The sequence below is a fragment of the Haematobia irritans genome, chromosome 4 (assembly GCF_050003625.1).
Source record: "Haematobia irritans isolate KBUSLIRL chromosome 4, ASM5000362v1, whole genome shotgun sequence".
Taxonomy (NCBI): Eukaryota; Metazoa; Arthropoda; class Insecta; order Diptera; family Muscidae; genus Haematobia; species Haematobia irritans.
The window spans coordinates 98,179,907-98,198,012 of record NC_134400.1 but is presented as its reverse complement, the minus strand read 5'-3'; the positions used below and the strand labels follow the sequence as shown (position 1 = coordinate 98,198,012).

General features: G+C 35.1%; 1 protein-coding gene across 1 annotated transcript in view; it reads right to left on the bottom strand.

The window, feature by feature from the left end:
* The window catches only part of LOC142235682 (uncharacterized), a 68,240-nt gene that overhangs the window by 3,706 nt on the left and 46,428 nt on the right, over window positions 1–18,106 (bottom strand). The window contains exon 5 of the mRNA XM_075306941.1: window positions 10,773–10,877. Coding sequence (XP_075163056.1) covers window positions 10,773–10,877 — 105 coding nt within the window. The remainder of the gene's footprint in view (window positions 1–10,772; window positions 10,878–18,106) is intronic.

The following is an 18,106-nucleotide window of genomic DNA, read 5'->3' as shown; positions in this document are numbered from 1 at the left end:
TGGTGTCAAAGAGAAAGATGCTCAGTATGCTTTGACATTTCATCATGAATAGACTTACGATCTGCCACAACGTCGAGTTTTCAGTGAATGGGCCCTAGAAAAGTTGGCAGAAAATCCGCTTTTTTATCGACAAATTTTGTTCAGCGATGAGGCTCATTTCTGGTTGAATGGCTACGTAAATAAGCAAAATTGCCGCATTTGGAGTGAAAAGCAACCAGAAGCCGTTCAAGAACTGCCCATGCATCCCGAAAAATGCACTGTTTGGTGTGGTTTGTACGCTAGTGGAATCATTGGACCGTATTTTTTCAAAGATGCTGTTGGACGCAACGTTACGGTGAATGGCGATCGCTATCGTTCGATGCTAACAAACTTTTTGTTGCCAAAAATGGAAGAACTGAACTTGGTTGACATGTGGTTTCAACAAGATGGCGCTACATGCCACACAGCTCGCGATTCTATGGCCATTTTGAGGGAAAACTTCGGAGAACAATTCATCTCAAGAAATGGACCGGTAAGTTGGCCACCAAGATCATGCGATTTGACGCCTTTAGACTATTTTTTGTGGGGCTACGTCAAGTCTAAAGTCTACAGAAATAAGCCAGCAACTATTCCAGCTTTGGAAGACAACATTTCCGAAGAAATTCGGGCTATTCCGGCCGAAATGCTCGAAAAAGTTGCCCAAAATTGGACTTTCCGAATGGACCACCTAAGACGCAGCCGCGGTCAACATTTAAATGAAATTATCTTCAAAAAGTAAATGTCATGGACCAATCTAACGTTTCAAATAAAGAACCGATGAGATTTTGCAAATTTTATGCGTTTTTTTTTAAAAAAAAAGTTATCAAGCTCTTAACAAATCACCCTTTATTAGACAAAAAAGGTATGTATACACAGAGAATACAGATAGGTTGTGACAACCGAATTTATTGCCAACCTCCTTTTGGAAGTTGCAGCTACTATCAGTTGGCAGTTATGCCACTCGACTGATTCGGTCGACACAACTAATACGACATATGTGTTCGTTGGGTCTGCCGACGACATTGGTTATGGCTACCTTCATCATTCGGTAGTGTTGCCCAACTTTAATAATACTCATGGCCGAATTTAAAATCAATTCCTTCCCAGTTATATATTATATTTAATTTTATTTAAATATATGTATATTGGTACAAGTATACTAAGTACAAAATATTTGAGTATTAATTATTGCTATTGTTTAAAATAGAGACTTACATCAAAATCTAGATATTTTCAAAGAAGAATACCAACTAAAGGTGAGTTCTCTGTTCGCTTTTCGAGATGAAATTTTCGCGGTTACTTTATTAAAACAGTTCAATATAAAGCAGATAAATTAACTCAATTGATGCCCAGTGTCTTATTCCTCTACATTTCGTATTGACTTTACGGGAATATGTTTGTTTTCATTTATAATTTTGATTATTTCAGGAAAAGAATCGCGAAAATAAAATGATTTTCAACTCGAAAACCGAACATAGTACTCACCTTAATGCTGAAAACGTCTCATATCTTTAAAAATTAAACACTTATGTATATCTTGCGAGGTTTCGATGTGGAAGCATTTTCCTTAGTTATTACGTATGAGTTTTGGGCACACTCTCCGGAACTAGTAAAATAAAGAAATATTGAATGGCAATAATAAGGCAAATTATTTGCTCAAACTGTCTTACCATTTGTATTTGTTTTCAATTCGATTTCCTTATTTCCGAACAAATATATCCTGTTCTTCAAAATTAAAATAAAATTTTCAATTTAACTGGTGAATACTTTTGACATTTGATAGATTTTCAAATAATATGCAGGCCTCATAACCGAATGTTGAAAATTTCTTATAACTTCTATTTCCATCATCAATAATCAGTGCTCATTACCGAATATTGGTTTTAAATAACTACATCATGCCAGTTGTGATAATCATTGGGGAAATGATTTATTGTAGACCAATGGTGTTGGTTGACACAACCATATACTTTGACTCGGAAATATCTTTCCGTACAAAGCACTTTCATGCTTTCTAAGGAGAAGTATACTTATTGCAAATACCTAATCTTTAGGGACCCAATTGAAAATGTGTTATAAGAACGAAGATTTTGCAGTTATAATGGAATTTCAACCAAAGTGTTTTCTGTGTGTAGGTAAGTCTACAAATAATTACGAATCGATATGGACTTTTGCACGGTACGTAGAGAGCCAGAATTGAAATATGGGGGTCGCTTATATGGGGTTATATACAATTATGAACTTGATATGGACCAATTTTTGTGCGATTGGGGATCGATTTATCTGAGGGCTATATATAACTATAGACCGATATGGACCTAGTTAGGCATGGTTGTCAACGGCCATGTACTAGCACAATGTACCAAATTTCAACTGAATGAATTTTGCATCTCCAAAAGGCACAGGAGGTCAAATCTGGACATCGGTTTATATGGAGGCTATATATAATTATGGACTGATATGAACCAATTCCTGCATGGTTGTTGGATACCATATACTAACATCACGTACGAAATTTCAACCGCATCGGTTGAATTTTGCTCTTCCAAGGAGCTCCAGAGGTCAAACCTGGGGATCGGTTTATATGGGGGCTATATAATAATGACCGATTTCGACAACTTTTTGCATTGGATTGGATGAAATTTGCTTCTGTTAGAGGCCTCGCAAGCCAAATCGGGGGATCGGTTTATATGGGGCTATATATAATTATGGACCGATGTGGACCAATTTTTGCATGGTTGTTAGAGACCATATACTAACACTATGTACCAAATTTCAGCCGGATCGGATGAAATTTGCTTCTCTTAGAGGCCTCACAAACCAAATCGGGGGATCGGTTTATATGGGGGCTATATAACTTTTTTAATGAAAATACTCGTGAGGGTAGCTGTCGTACTATACGCTTTCAGCGCATTGTATGTACTGAAAGAAAATTATTATTTGCTGAGGAGTGAAATTTTAGGCAAATGACATTTTCTTTTGACTTTTTCAAGTAAAAAAAAAAAAAACATTCTTCAAAAACAAATGAAAAGATTTGAGACGATCGTCAAAAAACTTATAAAATATATAATTTTTTAGTTTTTATTTTTTGAATTCAATTCTCCTCTTCCTTGACTCGGAATCAATACAAAACTCATTAGTGTAAAGATCATTGGAATCGTGCAAGGTTTTTTTAGTGCACAAAGGGACGAAAAATACTGTTTTTCATATGTTTCGGTGTACAAATTATAGTTTGGCACTCTAATTTTTAGTACATTATTTCTAAGTGCAAGCATATAATGTTCTTAAATTAGTATAAATGTTTGGGACATATATGTTAATATGTTAGAACGTATTATGTTTGGGACATCACATTTTCTTAAATATAATATCTCTGGATGCAAACGTATATTAATTTGGAGTTTTCGTATAAACATATATGTGTTTAGAAACGTCAGATAGTGCAAGAGAAAATAGGGAAAACAAGCCTAAGTTCGGCCAGGCCGAATCTTATGTACCCTCCACCATGGATTGCGTAGAAACTTCTACTAGAGACTGTCATCCACAATCGAATTACTTGGGTTGTGGTAATACTTACCGATGGCAAGGTATCTTAAAACTTCTTAACATCGTCTTCTAAATTGTAATTTAGTCCATACGTGGTATATATTAGACAAAAAAGTTATATATAGGCAAGTCTACAAATAATTACGAACCGATATGGACTTTTGCGCTGTAGTTAGAGAGCCAGAATTGAAATATGGGGGTCGCTTTATATGGGGGCTATATACAATTATGAACCAATATGGACCAATTTTTGTGTGGTTGGGGATCGGTTTATCTTACGGCTATATATAACTATATACCGATATGAACCTAGTTTGGCATGGTTGTTAGCGGCTATATACTAGCACAATGTAGCAAATTTCAACTGAATCGAGTGAAATTTTCTCCTCCAAGAGTTCCAAAACCAAATCTGGGGATCTGTTTATATGGGCGCTATATATGATTGTGGACTGATATGGACCAATTTTGGCATGGTTGTTAAATACCATATACTAACACCACGTACCAAATTTCAACTGGATCGGATGAATTTTGCTTCTCCAAAAGGCTCCGGAGGTCAAACCTGAGGACAGGTTTATATGGGGGTTATATATGATTATAGACTGATATGGACCAATTTTTGCATAGTTATTAGAGACTATGTATTTATAGAGACTATATATTAAACCTGAGGACAGGTTTATAGGGGGGCTGTATATAAATATGGACCGATATGAACCAATTTTTGCATGTTTGTTAGAGACCATATACTAACACCACGTACCAACTTCAACCGGGGTCTATACGTAAAATTGGTCCAATATGGCCCATTTGCAATACCATCCGACCTACATCAATAACAACTATTTATGCCAAGCTTCAAGCTGGTAGTTTGTGTCGTTCGGAAGTTAGCGTGATTTCAACAGACGGACGGGCGGACGGACATGCTTAGATCGATTCAGAATTTCACCACGACCCAGAATATATGTATATACTTTATGGGATCTTAGAGCAATATCGATGTGTTACAAACGGAATGACAAAATTAATATACCCCCATCCTATAGTGGAGGGTATACAAATAAAGATGGCAATGATAACGAAAGACATCAACGTAACACAGTGAGAAAATTAAATGAGAATGGTGCTCTGCTTGAGAGACATATTTTTTATTTTGATAAATGAGCTTGCATTCATCAACATCAAAAATTTTAATTGCTTAAATCTAAACATTATTCAATTTACACATTAAATTGTGTATTCTTGCATAGATAGTTCCCCTATTATTCTTAAATAGTTTTGGTGTTGCCATACATTCCCCCGACATTTTCAATCTCATCGGCGCACAGTGGGGTTTTTGATGTCAAAAGTGGGAATTAATTCGAAGTAGCTTTCCCTGTTTATAGTTTTAACTTTTTTCGGCCAAATTCACTAAAAGACATAAAACCAATCAAATTTTAAATATTTTTTAGTCCACATTTTATTTGTTTTCCATTAGTTAATTTGCAACAACAAAAAAAAAGAGAATGAATATCTGCTTTTTGATCTGATTCTTAACAATTATTATCATCATCGTCAGAAAATTACTATATGTATCATTATCATCAACACTGGCATTTTGATCACCATCAAGATTTGACTCAAATATCAACATTTGAATTGCTTCCATAGGCAAATTGTGGGGTTTCTTCTCTTTTAATTTCTCATTTCTGATATAACTGGATCCGAAGTATGTTAATTAACAGTCTTTTAAATATCTCTTCATTTGACTTTTCCATAGAACATTTTCGCAAAAAATGCTCTCTAAAATTTTTAAAATATTTGTTTCTAGCTTCTTGCGATTCTTCCGACAACTGTCCAATTGGAAGTAAAGCGTGGTTAATTATTTCTGCTCCAAGTAATAAATATTTGTGAACAGTTGGGGACATATAGTACCAGGGGTTGAAAAATGTATTTCCATTTAATTTCGAAATGTGCAAAAAAGTGCAGACAACTTTTTCATCTATGCTTTCAAAAGAGTTTATTGTTTTAGAAAAAATAAACTTTTTTACTTAATTTGGCTTTATTCACAACTATTTGTCGACATATTTCTCGAAATCCTCTAATTTAAAGACTTACGAGCGAAACTAAATTTCATATAATAACACAAGTCAAATATAAAAATAAAAAACACAAAAATAATCTTATTAACCTGAGGATGAAGGTTCCATTATTATTTTTTTAATTATCGCTTTAGAAAACACTCAAAACTAATTTTTAAGACACCAATAATTTACATTTATATCGCACGCAAGGAAAACGTAAAATAACTCCAACTTCAAACATATATAGTGACACAACGGTACTTGTCAAAGACACAATTTTTGCGCTAGTGATGTGGAATTTTGTGTACTTTTACCGACTATAAAAATTTTTTCGGTTCTTCTTAATTTCATTTTTCAATTAATTCCCATTTTTGGTATCAAAAACCCCAATGTGCGGCGCTATAGAATCCTCTTTTTGTTTGTCTGTATCTCTATAGGTATAAATTCTAATACCGTTTACAATGGTTTTCATCGTCCGGTGTATGGAGTATCAATGGAGAGAATGAAAAATGCTGTGATTTGAATAGATAGCATTGCATTGCCGTAACCCTGTAAATTTAGCATAGCCTATGGCCATCAACCCACCACTTGTTGTAGAGGTAACCACCATTTGACACTTATTGGTGGAGTGACAACCATGTTATTTGCATATCTAAAAGTCTGTAAGTCTCATATTCCATAACAGTCTTTGTTGCTGGCTATAATGACCATCACAATTAATCTGGTCGATAATGATGCTTCATTGCTAGTATTGCGAAAAACAGCCATGTGTGATTTAAAATCTGATCTGATATTGGTTTTATGGATTTATGTTATTCTATCCATGCTATATAGAAAATACAAACAAAATTTCATTATCGGAAACTGTGGGTTGGAATTTGCTTGGGATGCGGTTGTAGGCCATCAGTAATTATGGAGTTTAGTGAAACTTGCATGATATATTTTCATTGTATTCCTATTGCATTTTCATATTTATAAGGATTTCCTTTCACTAAGAATTCTGCCTAAAGAGAGATTTAAACACGTATGATATACGGACAATTTTATATTACCAAAGTGGTTACAACCATAGAAATAATCGTAAACAATTCTACTTGTCATTAATCATTGCATACAAATCATAGGTTCAAGACCAGACATCAAACATCGTTTCATATACATTAATCTATGAATTGGAAGAACGTTTGTAAAGGTACCAAATGTAAAGGTACCCAATGTACCAATTTTTTTAAATGAACCTAAGTTTTCCGATTTGTTTTAAATTTTAAGGGATGGTTATGATTGGCGTCTAGACAAATATCCACTAATTTATTTTTTCATATTTCTTCGGGGATGGGAACCTCCCCCTTGTCCGACTTTTTTTATAAAGTACATTGAAAAATCTTTTTCGATTTACGTGAAATTTTCAGAGGGCCTGTGGGGAGGTTATGGAATTAATATGGGTACTTCAATTTTACAGTAAAAAAAATTAAACTTCTTCGATTTACTTGAAATTTAACAAGTACATACGGCCGTAAGTTCGGCCAGGCCGAAGCTTATGTACCCTCCACCATGGATTGCGTAGAAACTTCTACTGAAGACTGTCATCCACAATCGAATTACTTGGGTTGCGGTAACACTTGCCGATGGCAAGGTATCTTAAAACTTCCTAATACTGTAATATATACCACGTAGTCCATACGTGGTATATATTAAACTTAAAAGGCCGATTAAATACGTATATAATTAAGTTTGACAAAATTTTCTATAGAAATAAAATTTTGACAAAAGTTTCTATAGAAATAAAATCTTGACAAAATAAAATTTTGACAACATTTTCTATAGAAGTAAAATTTGGACAAAATTTTCTATAGAAATATGATTTTAACAAAATTTTCTATAGAAATAACATTTTGACAAAATTTTGACAACATTCTCTATAGAATTAAAATTTTGAAAACATTTTCTATAGAAATAAAATTTTGCCAAAATTTTCTATAGAAATAAAATTTGACAAAATTTTCTATAAATAAAATTTTGACAAAATTTTCTATAGAAATAAAATTTTGCTAGATTATTTTTGGCTCGAGTGGCAACCATTATTATGAACCGATATGAACCAATTTTTGTGTGATTGGGGATCGGCTATATATAACTATAGACCGATATGGACCAATTTTGGCATGGTTATTAGCGGCCATATACTAACACCACGTTGCAAATTTCAACCGGATCATAGATTATTTTTTTTTATCACAATGGACTGAATAGTCTAAGTGAGCCTGAATCTTAATCGGGCTGCCACTTTAACCTAGATTATTTTTGGCTCGAGTAGCAACAATGATTATGAACCGATATGGATCAATTTTTGTGTGATTGGGGATCGGCTATATATAACTATAGACCGATATGGAGCCTCCGGAGTTCAAATCTGGGGATCGGTTTATATGGGGGGCTATATATAATTATGGACTGATATGGACAAATGTTTGAATGGTTGTTAGAGACTATATACTAATACCATGTACCAAATTTCAGCCGAATCGGATGAAATTAGCTTCTCTTAAAGGATCCGCAAACCAAATCTGGGAATCGGTTTATATGGGGGCTATATATAATTATGGACCGATATGGACCAATTTCTGCATGGTTGTTAGAGACCATATACTAACACCACGTACAAAATTTCAACCGGATCGGATGAATTTTGCTCGTCCAAGAGCCTCCGGAGTTAAAATCTGGGGATCGGTTTATATGGGGGGTTATATATAATTATGGACTGATATGGACAAATGTTTGAATGGTTGTTAGAGACTATATACTAATACCATGTACCAAATTTCAGCCGTATCGGATGAAATTTGCTTCTATTTGAGGCTCCACAAGCCAAATCTGTGGACCGGTTTATATGGGGGCTATATATAATTATGGACCGATGTGGACCAATTTTAGCAAGGTTGTTAAGGACCATATGCCAAAACCATGTGTCAAATTTCAGCCGGATCGGATGAAATTTGCTTCTCTTTGAGGCTCCGCAAGCCAAATCGGGGGATCGGTTTATATGGCGGCTATATATAATTATTGACAGATATGGACCAATTTGTGCATGGGAGTTAGAGACCATATGCCAACACCATGTACCAAATTTTAGCCAAATCGGATGAAATATGCTTCTCTTATAGGCTCTGCAAGCCAAATTTGGGGGTCCGTTTATATGGGGGCTGTACGTAAAAGTGGACCGATATAGCCCATTTGCAATACCATCCGACCTACATCAATAACAACTACTTGTGCCAAGTTTCAAGTCGATAGCTTCGTTCGGAAGATAGCGTTATTTCAACAGACGGACGGACATGCTCAGAACGACTCAGAATTTCACCACGACCCAGAATATATATACTTTATGGGGCCTTAGAGCAATATTTCGATGTGTTACAAACGGAATGACAAAGTTAATATACCCCCCATCCTATGGTGGAGGGTATAAAAAGGATGCGGGGGGAGTTAAGAAATTGATAAGGGGTACCTATTTTTTTGATATTTCGAAGGGGAGAGGGTCTGACCTGCCCGACTTTCGAAAACTTGAAGAAAAATTCCCCAATCCAAACAAAATTTCCAGACGAAAAAACGTCGGACGTCTCTTTTTTAAATTTTTTGTTTGAAATTTACAGGGAAGTCTGAAGGTGCTCTCTAAATGGGAACAAGGTATTTAAGTGTTCGATATTTGCTCAGGAGGGGAAGCTTCTTCTTGAAAGACTCTTTTATGTAAAAAACTTAAACATGTTCGCGAAAGGCATCTTCCCCGTACCCGATACCTCCCCTTGCAATGGAGGAGTTAAAAAATTTCCAAAATTTCAAATGGAAGCAGTGATTAATAAAAACACTCGTCCGGTTCTAAAAGTTTTATCTTTAAAGTGGGTTCGAGTTTAGCCGCTAATTTTCACTAAAGTGAAAACTAAATCAGTAAAAAAGTCATAAAATTATACATATTTGTTGCAAATTTTACTATAACTTGATGGGGAAAAGCCCAAAGCAAATTTTCACAAAGTTTGTATTTCTTAAAATGGATTATTAAAGAAAAGTAATCGTGAAAAAATGACGTTTTTAGCGGCTAAACTCGAACTTAATACCCACCTTAAAGATTTAGCCGCTAAAAACGTCATTTTTTCACGATTACTTTTCTTTAATAATCCATTTTAAGAAATACAAACTTTGTGAAAATTTGCTTTGGGCTTTTCCCCATCAAGTTATAGTAAAATTTGCAACAAATATGTATAATTTCATGCATTTTTCTTACTGATTTAGTTTTCACTTTAGCGGTTTTAGCGGCTAAACTCGAACTTAATACTAACCTTTACCCTAAAACTTTGGCATTTTTCCGAGTCAAAGATGAAGAAAATTAAGGAAGGATACAATTATGACACATAAGTCAACAAATAAAAAAATATAAAACGATTTATTATTATTTAAGATTTTTCAGAATTATTATGTTGACCTTAGTCCAACAAACTTTGTTTTCATGTAGAAAGACCCATTTGTGTAAGTCACGAGGGATTTATCTTCTTCTTTAACATCGAAAAAAGCCGTGTTCAATCCCATCAATTGATTGAAACCCGTATTCATGTGAATTTCGAAAATAATTTCAAATGCTTTGAATTTTTTCAGAGGGATATGATTGACTTAGATAACACAAAGTGTTCCTTAAAAATCTACTTCGAAGGAAATGCGATATTTTTTAACAAATAGTATATCATGAAGACGCAGTGTCATGAAAATTGAGCCAATGAAACAAATTCATGAATATATAGAAATTGTTTAATAGTATAATGAATTTTCTATTTCGTTATAGCAGTGAAAAATTATCATTGACCTAATTTTAATGGAATTTTCATTATGGTTTTCCTTTCGGCTTCAGATGCTAAATGAAAGTCGCAATTTATAGCCGAGGTTTTTGCAATTTGGTATGTGGTTGCTTTGTGGTATAAAGATAAACGCCTATGAACAGTATGACAAAATTATTATACCTCCTTCGTATGACACAGTATATTTCCGAAAATGCCTTAATATCGGTCCATTCATTCAATTCCATGCCATTCAATCACCCACCTGCTGTAACAATGTCAATTGGGAGTAAAAACAACATCCGCCCAAAATAAAGGTACCAACTTCCACGGCAATTGCTAACAACTTGAAAATTGCAACTGTTTGTTGCATGTATCCAAACATGTTGTTGTGCTATTACAGTTTCCTTGGATGATGCGTGCACCATACCTAGTCGAAAACGATGTAAGAGTGAACCTAAGATGAGAGAAAAAATTATACCCGTGCGTGCATTTATGCATATTTAATGTGCTGCTGATGCATCGTCATCGTCAGTCGCCATCGCCCTGCCAGCAGCATCATCATCATTATTTTATCCCACATCTCGCACATTGTCCTGCCAGGTAATGGTGAGGCCAGCAATAGGAATACCAGCAGCCACATGAATGGCAGCATAACATGAATATGCATGCATATGTTACAAACCATCAGCTAGCAATAAACCTGGCAACCTCCGCAAGATGCGTGGTATGTTATGTAGCTAGCACTCACCTTTGGACATGGACAAAGGAGACCAATGTTTTGTTGCGTACGTATGTATGTACAGATCCTTGCACATACGCATACTCAAACACCCATACACCCATTCAGGAGTTGTACAAGAAAACCCATAAATATGTCCAATGCAAAGATCCACGCATTGCGGAAAATAAAATCGATCGTTTTTAATGACACCTTATCAAAAGAAGCCAATCTTATGTCTATATGCTCTTTCTTTTCTTTTTTATTTCCTATTTTCGTATAATCATCATTCACAGTGTTTTGGGAAGTGTGTGATAAGTAACAACCCAGCAAAAAAAAAACGCCGCCAAAAAAGTAGTGAACATTTTCTTTTTGGATCCGGAAGTGGTACAAAATTGGCGCAGAAGCGATGAATTTAACATAGGCTTGTCATAGGATGTCCACCATTTCAACAGTTGTTGCACTGAATTTGAATCACTTTTTATACCCTCCACCATAGGATGGGGGGTATATTAACTTTGTCATTCCGTTTGTAACACATCGAAATATTGCTCTAAGACCCCATAAAGTATATATATTCTGGGTCGTGGTGAAATTCTGAGTCGATCTGAGCATGTCCGCCCGTCCGTCTGTTGAAATCACGCTAACTTCCGCACGAAACAAGCTATCGACTTGAAACTTGGCACAAGTAGTTGTTATTGATGTAGATCGGATAGTATTGCAAATGGGCCATATCGGTCCACTTTTACGTATAGCCCCCATATAAACGGACCCCCAAATTTGGCTTGCGAGGCCTCTAAGAGAAGCAAATTTCATCCGATCCGGCTGAAATTTGGTACATGGTGTTAGTATATGGTCTCTAACAACCATGCAAAAATTGGTCCACATCGGTCCATAATTATATATAGCCCCCATATAAACAGACCCCCAAATTTGGCTTGCGTGGCCTCTAAGAGAAGCAAATTTCATCCGATCCGGCTGAAATTTGGTACATGGTGTTAGTATATGGTCTCTAACAACCATGCAAAAATTGGTCCACATCGGTCCATAATTATATATAGCCCCCATATAAACCGATCCCCCGATTTGACCTCCGGAGCCCCTTGGAAGAGCAAAATTCATCCGATTCGGTTGAAATTTGGTACGTGATGTTAGTATATGGTATGCAACAACCATGCAGGAATTGGTTCATGTCAGTCCATAATTATATATAGCACCCATATAAACCGATCCCCAGATTTGACCTCCGGTGCCTTTTGGAGAAGCAAAATTCATCCGATCTGGTTGAAATTTTGTACGTGGTGGTAGTATATGATATTTAACAACCATGCCAAAAGTGGTCCATATCAGTCCACAATTATATATAGCCCCCATATAAACCGATCCCGAGATTTGGTTTTGGAGCCTCTTGGAGGAGCAAATTTCTTCCGAGTCAGTTGAAATTGTGCTAGTATATGGCCGTTAACAACCATGCCTAACTAGGTCCATATCGGTCTATAGTTATATATAGCCCTCAGATAAATCGATCCCCAATCACACAAAAATTGGTCCATATCAATAATTGTATATAGCCCCCATATAAGCGACCCCCATATTTCAATTCTGGCTCCCTACGTACCGTGCAAAAGTCCATATCGATTCGTAATTATTTGTAGACTTACTTACACATATTTTTTTTGTCTAATGTATGGACTAACTCACAATTTAGAAAACGATTTAAGATACCACAACCCAAGTAATTCGATTGTGGATGACAGTCTTTCGTAGAAGTTTCTACGCAATCCATGGTGGAGGGTACATAAGATTCGGCCTGGCCGAACTTAGGCCGTTTATACTTGTTAGGGTCTGATCTGAATTCAATGTTTTGGATGTGAATTTAAAAATTTTGTGATATTTTGCCAAATACATTTTATAAATTTTTATGATTTTCAATACATTCAAACGCCTGTCTGAAACGTTTGACTTCAAATATTTTCAAAAATTCGCAATTTTTCGAGACTGGATTTAGCATTTTTATCCACAACATTTTAATAATTTGTTCCATTTTATTAATTCTTACTCGGTTTTTAATCTACCCAGCAAAAAAAACTTGGAAGTACTTCTAAAGGCGCAACTTTAAAAGCACTTCCAGAAATGTTCTTCCAAAGATGTTCTTTCAGGAAGTTCAATTTTTTATAATTTGCTTTTTCATATTTTTAAAGGACAATTTTAACTTTTTTGTTTCAAATATGTTAAAAACAGAGTAAGGTTTAATAAAATGGTATTAATTATTTAAATTTTGTCGATAAAAATTCTAAATTCATTCTAGAAAAACTACGAAACTTTGACAATATTTGAGGTCAAGGGTTTCAAAAATTATAAAAATTAATTATTTGTTAAAATATTACAAAATTCTTTAATTCACGTCTAAAACACTGAATTCGGATCACACCTAAAGAAGTGATGCATATTCAGTACAACGGCTGTTGAAATGGTGGACATCCGTCCTACGACAAGCCCATGTTAAATTCATCGCTTCTGCGCCAATTTTGCACCACTTCCGGATCCAAAAAGAACATTTTCACTACTTTTTTGGTGACGCTTTCTTTGCTGGGTATTTGAAACAAAGAAAAAAAGCGAGTTATAAAAAATTGAATTAAAAGAACTTCCTGTGTAGTTAAAATAAAGAATATCTTTGGGAGAACATTTTGGGAAGTGCTTTTAAAGTTGTGCCTTTAGAAGGACTTCCAAATTTTTTTGTTGGGAAGTATATATGGCCGTCAGTTCGGCCAAGCCGAATCTTATGTACCCTCCACCATGGATTGAGTAGAAACTTCTACTAAAGACTGTCATCCACAATCGAATTACTTGGGTTGTGGTGATACTTGTCCATGGCAAGGTATTTGAAAACAAAACAAATTGTTGCCCTATCATCTTTCAATTGTAAATCTTATTGTTACGGAACAAAATATAGAAAATTTTTTGCATGACATTCACTCATTCAAACTCCATACGGGATACACAGAAAAAATTTCGCGAAAATTTTTCCAATTAAAGTGAGTTTTAAACGAAAATTATGTACCCTCCACCATGGATTGAGTAGAAACAAAAGACTGTCATCCACAATCGAATTACTTGAATTGTGGTAATACTTGCCGATGGCAAGGTACACTAAAAAAATATTGTCGTAAGGTTAAAGATTTCATGTCTTTAAAATACGAATGCAAATTTTGCTTAGCATAGAAGACGCATTTCTGTAATATAACGTTTTTTCCTTGTCCAAAAGTCGGTAAACTTTTCAATGAAGTCGTCCTTATAATTAATATAATACGTCCTTATAATTAAGTGATTTTACATAACTTGACTAAGGTCAACTTGACTTTAATAATTCAGAAAAATTCTTTAAATTGAATGAAATTGTGTTTAAATTTGTTGTCTTTTTGCATCTTGACTACAAAGCAAAAAATCGTTCAAATATATGACATGTTTTTCAACACTTTTTTAAAGACGTTTTTACTTGGAATATAGCATAATTTCTACTGGAAGTCGAGTCTTAATTTGGAAAATAAAGTTGTCGTTAACTCATTTTTAAAGATCTTTGATAGCATATGAAGAAAAAAAAAACTGAAAAAGCGAAAAATTAAAATTTGCTTCCTAGGAGCAAGTACACAAAACCCAAATTTAAAAGAGAATTGTGTCTTAAAAGTATCCTTACTTGTATTGTCCGCTTCTTTTGCTCGGAACCAATACCAACATTTTTAAAGTAAATACAAAATCTTTGGAAACGGGCATGTTTTTTTTTCAGTGTATCTTAAAACTTCTTCACATCGTCTTCTAAATTGTAAGTTAGTCCATACGTGGTATATATTAGGCAACAAAAGGTATATATAGGGAAGTCTACAAATACGGATATGGACTTTTGCGCAGTAATTAGAAATATGGGGGTCGCTTTATATGGGGTCTAAAGTCAGAAAAAAACAAGTATATACGGCCGTAAGTTCGGCCAGGCCGAATCTTATGTACCCTCCACCATGGATTGCGTAGAAACTTCTACGAAAGACTGTCATCCACAATCGAATTACTTGGGTTGAGGTATCTTAAAACTTCTTAACATCGTTTTCTCAATTGTGATTTAGTCCATACATGGTATAATTAGACAAAAAAGTTATGTATAGCTAAGTCTACAAGTAATTACGAATCGATATGGACTTTTTGTACGTAAAGAGGGGGTCGCTTATATAGGGGCTATATACAATTATGAACTTGATATGGACCAATTTTTGTGTGATTGGGGATCGATTTATCTGAGGGCCATATATAACTATAGACCGATATGGACCTAGTTAGGCATGGTTGTTAACGACCATATACTAGCACAATGTACCCAATTTCAACTCACTCGAATGAAATTTGCTCCTCCAAGAGGCTCCAAAACCAAATCTCGGGATCGGTTTATATGGGGCTATGTATGATTATGGACTGATAGGGACCACTTTTGGCATGGTTGTTAAATATCATATACTACCACCACGTACCAAATTTCAAGCAGATCGGATGAATTTTGCTTCTCCAAAAGGCACCGGAGGTCAAATCTGGGGATCGGTTTATATGGGAGCTATATATAATTATGGACTGATAGGAACAAATTCCTGCATGGTTGTTGGATACCATATACTAACATCACGTACCAAATTTCAACCGAATGGGAAGAATTTTGGTGTTCCAAGGGGCTCTGGAGGTCAAATCTGGGGATCGGTTTATATGGGGCCTATATATAATTATGGACCGATATCGACCAATTTTTGCATGGGGGTTTGAGGCCATATATTAACACCACGTACCAAATTTCAACCGAATGGGAAGAATTTTGGTCTTCCAAGGGGCTCCGGAGGTCAAATCTGGTGATCGGTTTATATGGGGGCTATATATAATTATGGACCGATGTGGACCAATTTTTGCATGGTTGTTAGAGACCATATACTAACATCACGTACCAAATTTCAGCCGGATCGGATGAAATTTGCTTCTCTTAGCGGCCTCGCAAGCCAAATCGGGGGATCGGTTTATATGGGGGCTATATATAATTATGGACCGATGTGGACCAATTTTTTCATGGCTGTTAGAGACCATATATTAACACCATGTACCAAATTTCAGCCGGATCGGATGAAATTTGCTTCTCTTAGAGGTTTCGCAAGCCAAATCGGGGGATCGGTTTATATGGGGGCTATATATAATTATGGACCGATGTTGACCAATTTTTGCATGGTTGTTAGAGACCATATAATAACACCATGTACCAAATTTCAGCCGGATCGGATGAAATTTGCTTCTCTTAGAGGTTTCGCAAGCCAAATCGGGGGATCGGTTTATATGGGGGCTATATATAATTATGGACCGATGTTGACCAATTTTTGCATGGTTGTTAGAGATCATATAATAACACCATGTACCAAATTTCAGCCGGATCGGATGAAATTTGCTTCTCTTAGCGGCCTCGCAAGCCAAATCGGGGGATCGGTTTATATGGGGGCTATATATAATTATTAGCGATGTGGACCAATTTTTGCATGGTTTTTAGAGACCATATACTAACACCATGTACTAAACTTCTGCCGGATCGGGTGAAATTTGCTTCTCTTAGAGGATCCCCAAGCCAAATTTGTGGGTCCGTTTATATGGGGGCTATACGTAAAATTGGACCGATATGACCCATTTGCAATACCATCGGACCTACATCAATAACAACTACTTGTGCCAAGTTTCAAGTCGATAGCTTGTTTCGTTCGGAAGTTAGCGTGATTTCAACAGACGGACGGACATGCTCAGATCGACTCAGAATTTCACCACGACCCAGAATATATATACCTTATGGGGTCTTAGAGCAATATTTCGATGTGTTACAAACGGATTGATAAAGTTAATATACCCCCCATCCTATGGTGGAGGGTATAATAAAATTTGAAAAAATAAAAATTTTGTAACAATCGAATTTTTTTTTGGATAAAAGTTTACAATTTTCGAAGGAATTAAAAAAACTCTAACAAACGAAAAACGTTTTCGGCACACATTTTCGAAGCGTTTTTTTTTCTTTGCGTGTACTCGACACATTGTGATTACTATCACAAATTTTTACTGGAAGTTATTCGTTTACACTAAAAAGAACATCTTTCCCAGTAAAAACTTGCAATTATCAGCTGGTTAATCATCAAAAAATCCAATGTGCGATATATTGCACAATGTCACATAGAAGTGCATTAGAAAATATCAATATGTTTCGTTTTAATTGGTTTCAAACCGCTGAATTAATGATAAATTCGTGAATGTGTACATTTTTGCTAATATTTCCCAAGAGAGTAAAACCCATTCTTACTGTCTTGCAAGTTTATACTCAATAACGTTTATTGGAAAATTGCGCAAACAATCCCATTGTTGTCTAATTATAATATGTTAAATAGCAGATTTGTTTTGATCGCGCGTTTAAAAATGTTTTGAGAATACCACATTCAAAACTTTATTTCCTTAATTTTTTCTTGCATACACTGAAAAAAGCAAGCACGGTTCCAAAGATTTTGTACGCTAATGATTTTGGTATTGATTCCGAGTCAAATTTGAATTTATTCGTTTTTTCAGCTTTTTTTCATGAGCTATCAAAGTGCTTTAAAAACGTGCTAAGGACAACTTAAATTTCAAAATTCAGACTCGACTTCAAGTAGAAATTATTCTATGTATACGTTTTTAAAATAAAGTGTTGAAAGACATCTTCTATTTTTGAACGCATTTTTGGTTTGTGGTCAAGACACAAAAACTCCACAAATTTTAAGACTATTTCATTAATTTTAAGAATTTTTCAGAATTGACCCTAGCCTAACAAAATTTTCTTTCATGTAAAGGTATCCATTTTTAAGTTTAATCACTTAACTATAAGGACAAAACAACTTTGTCGACTTTTGGACAAG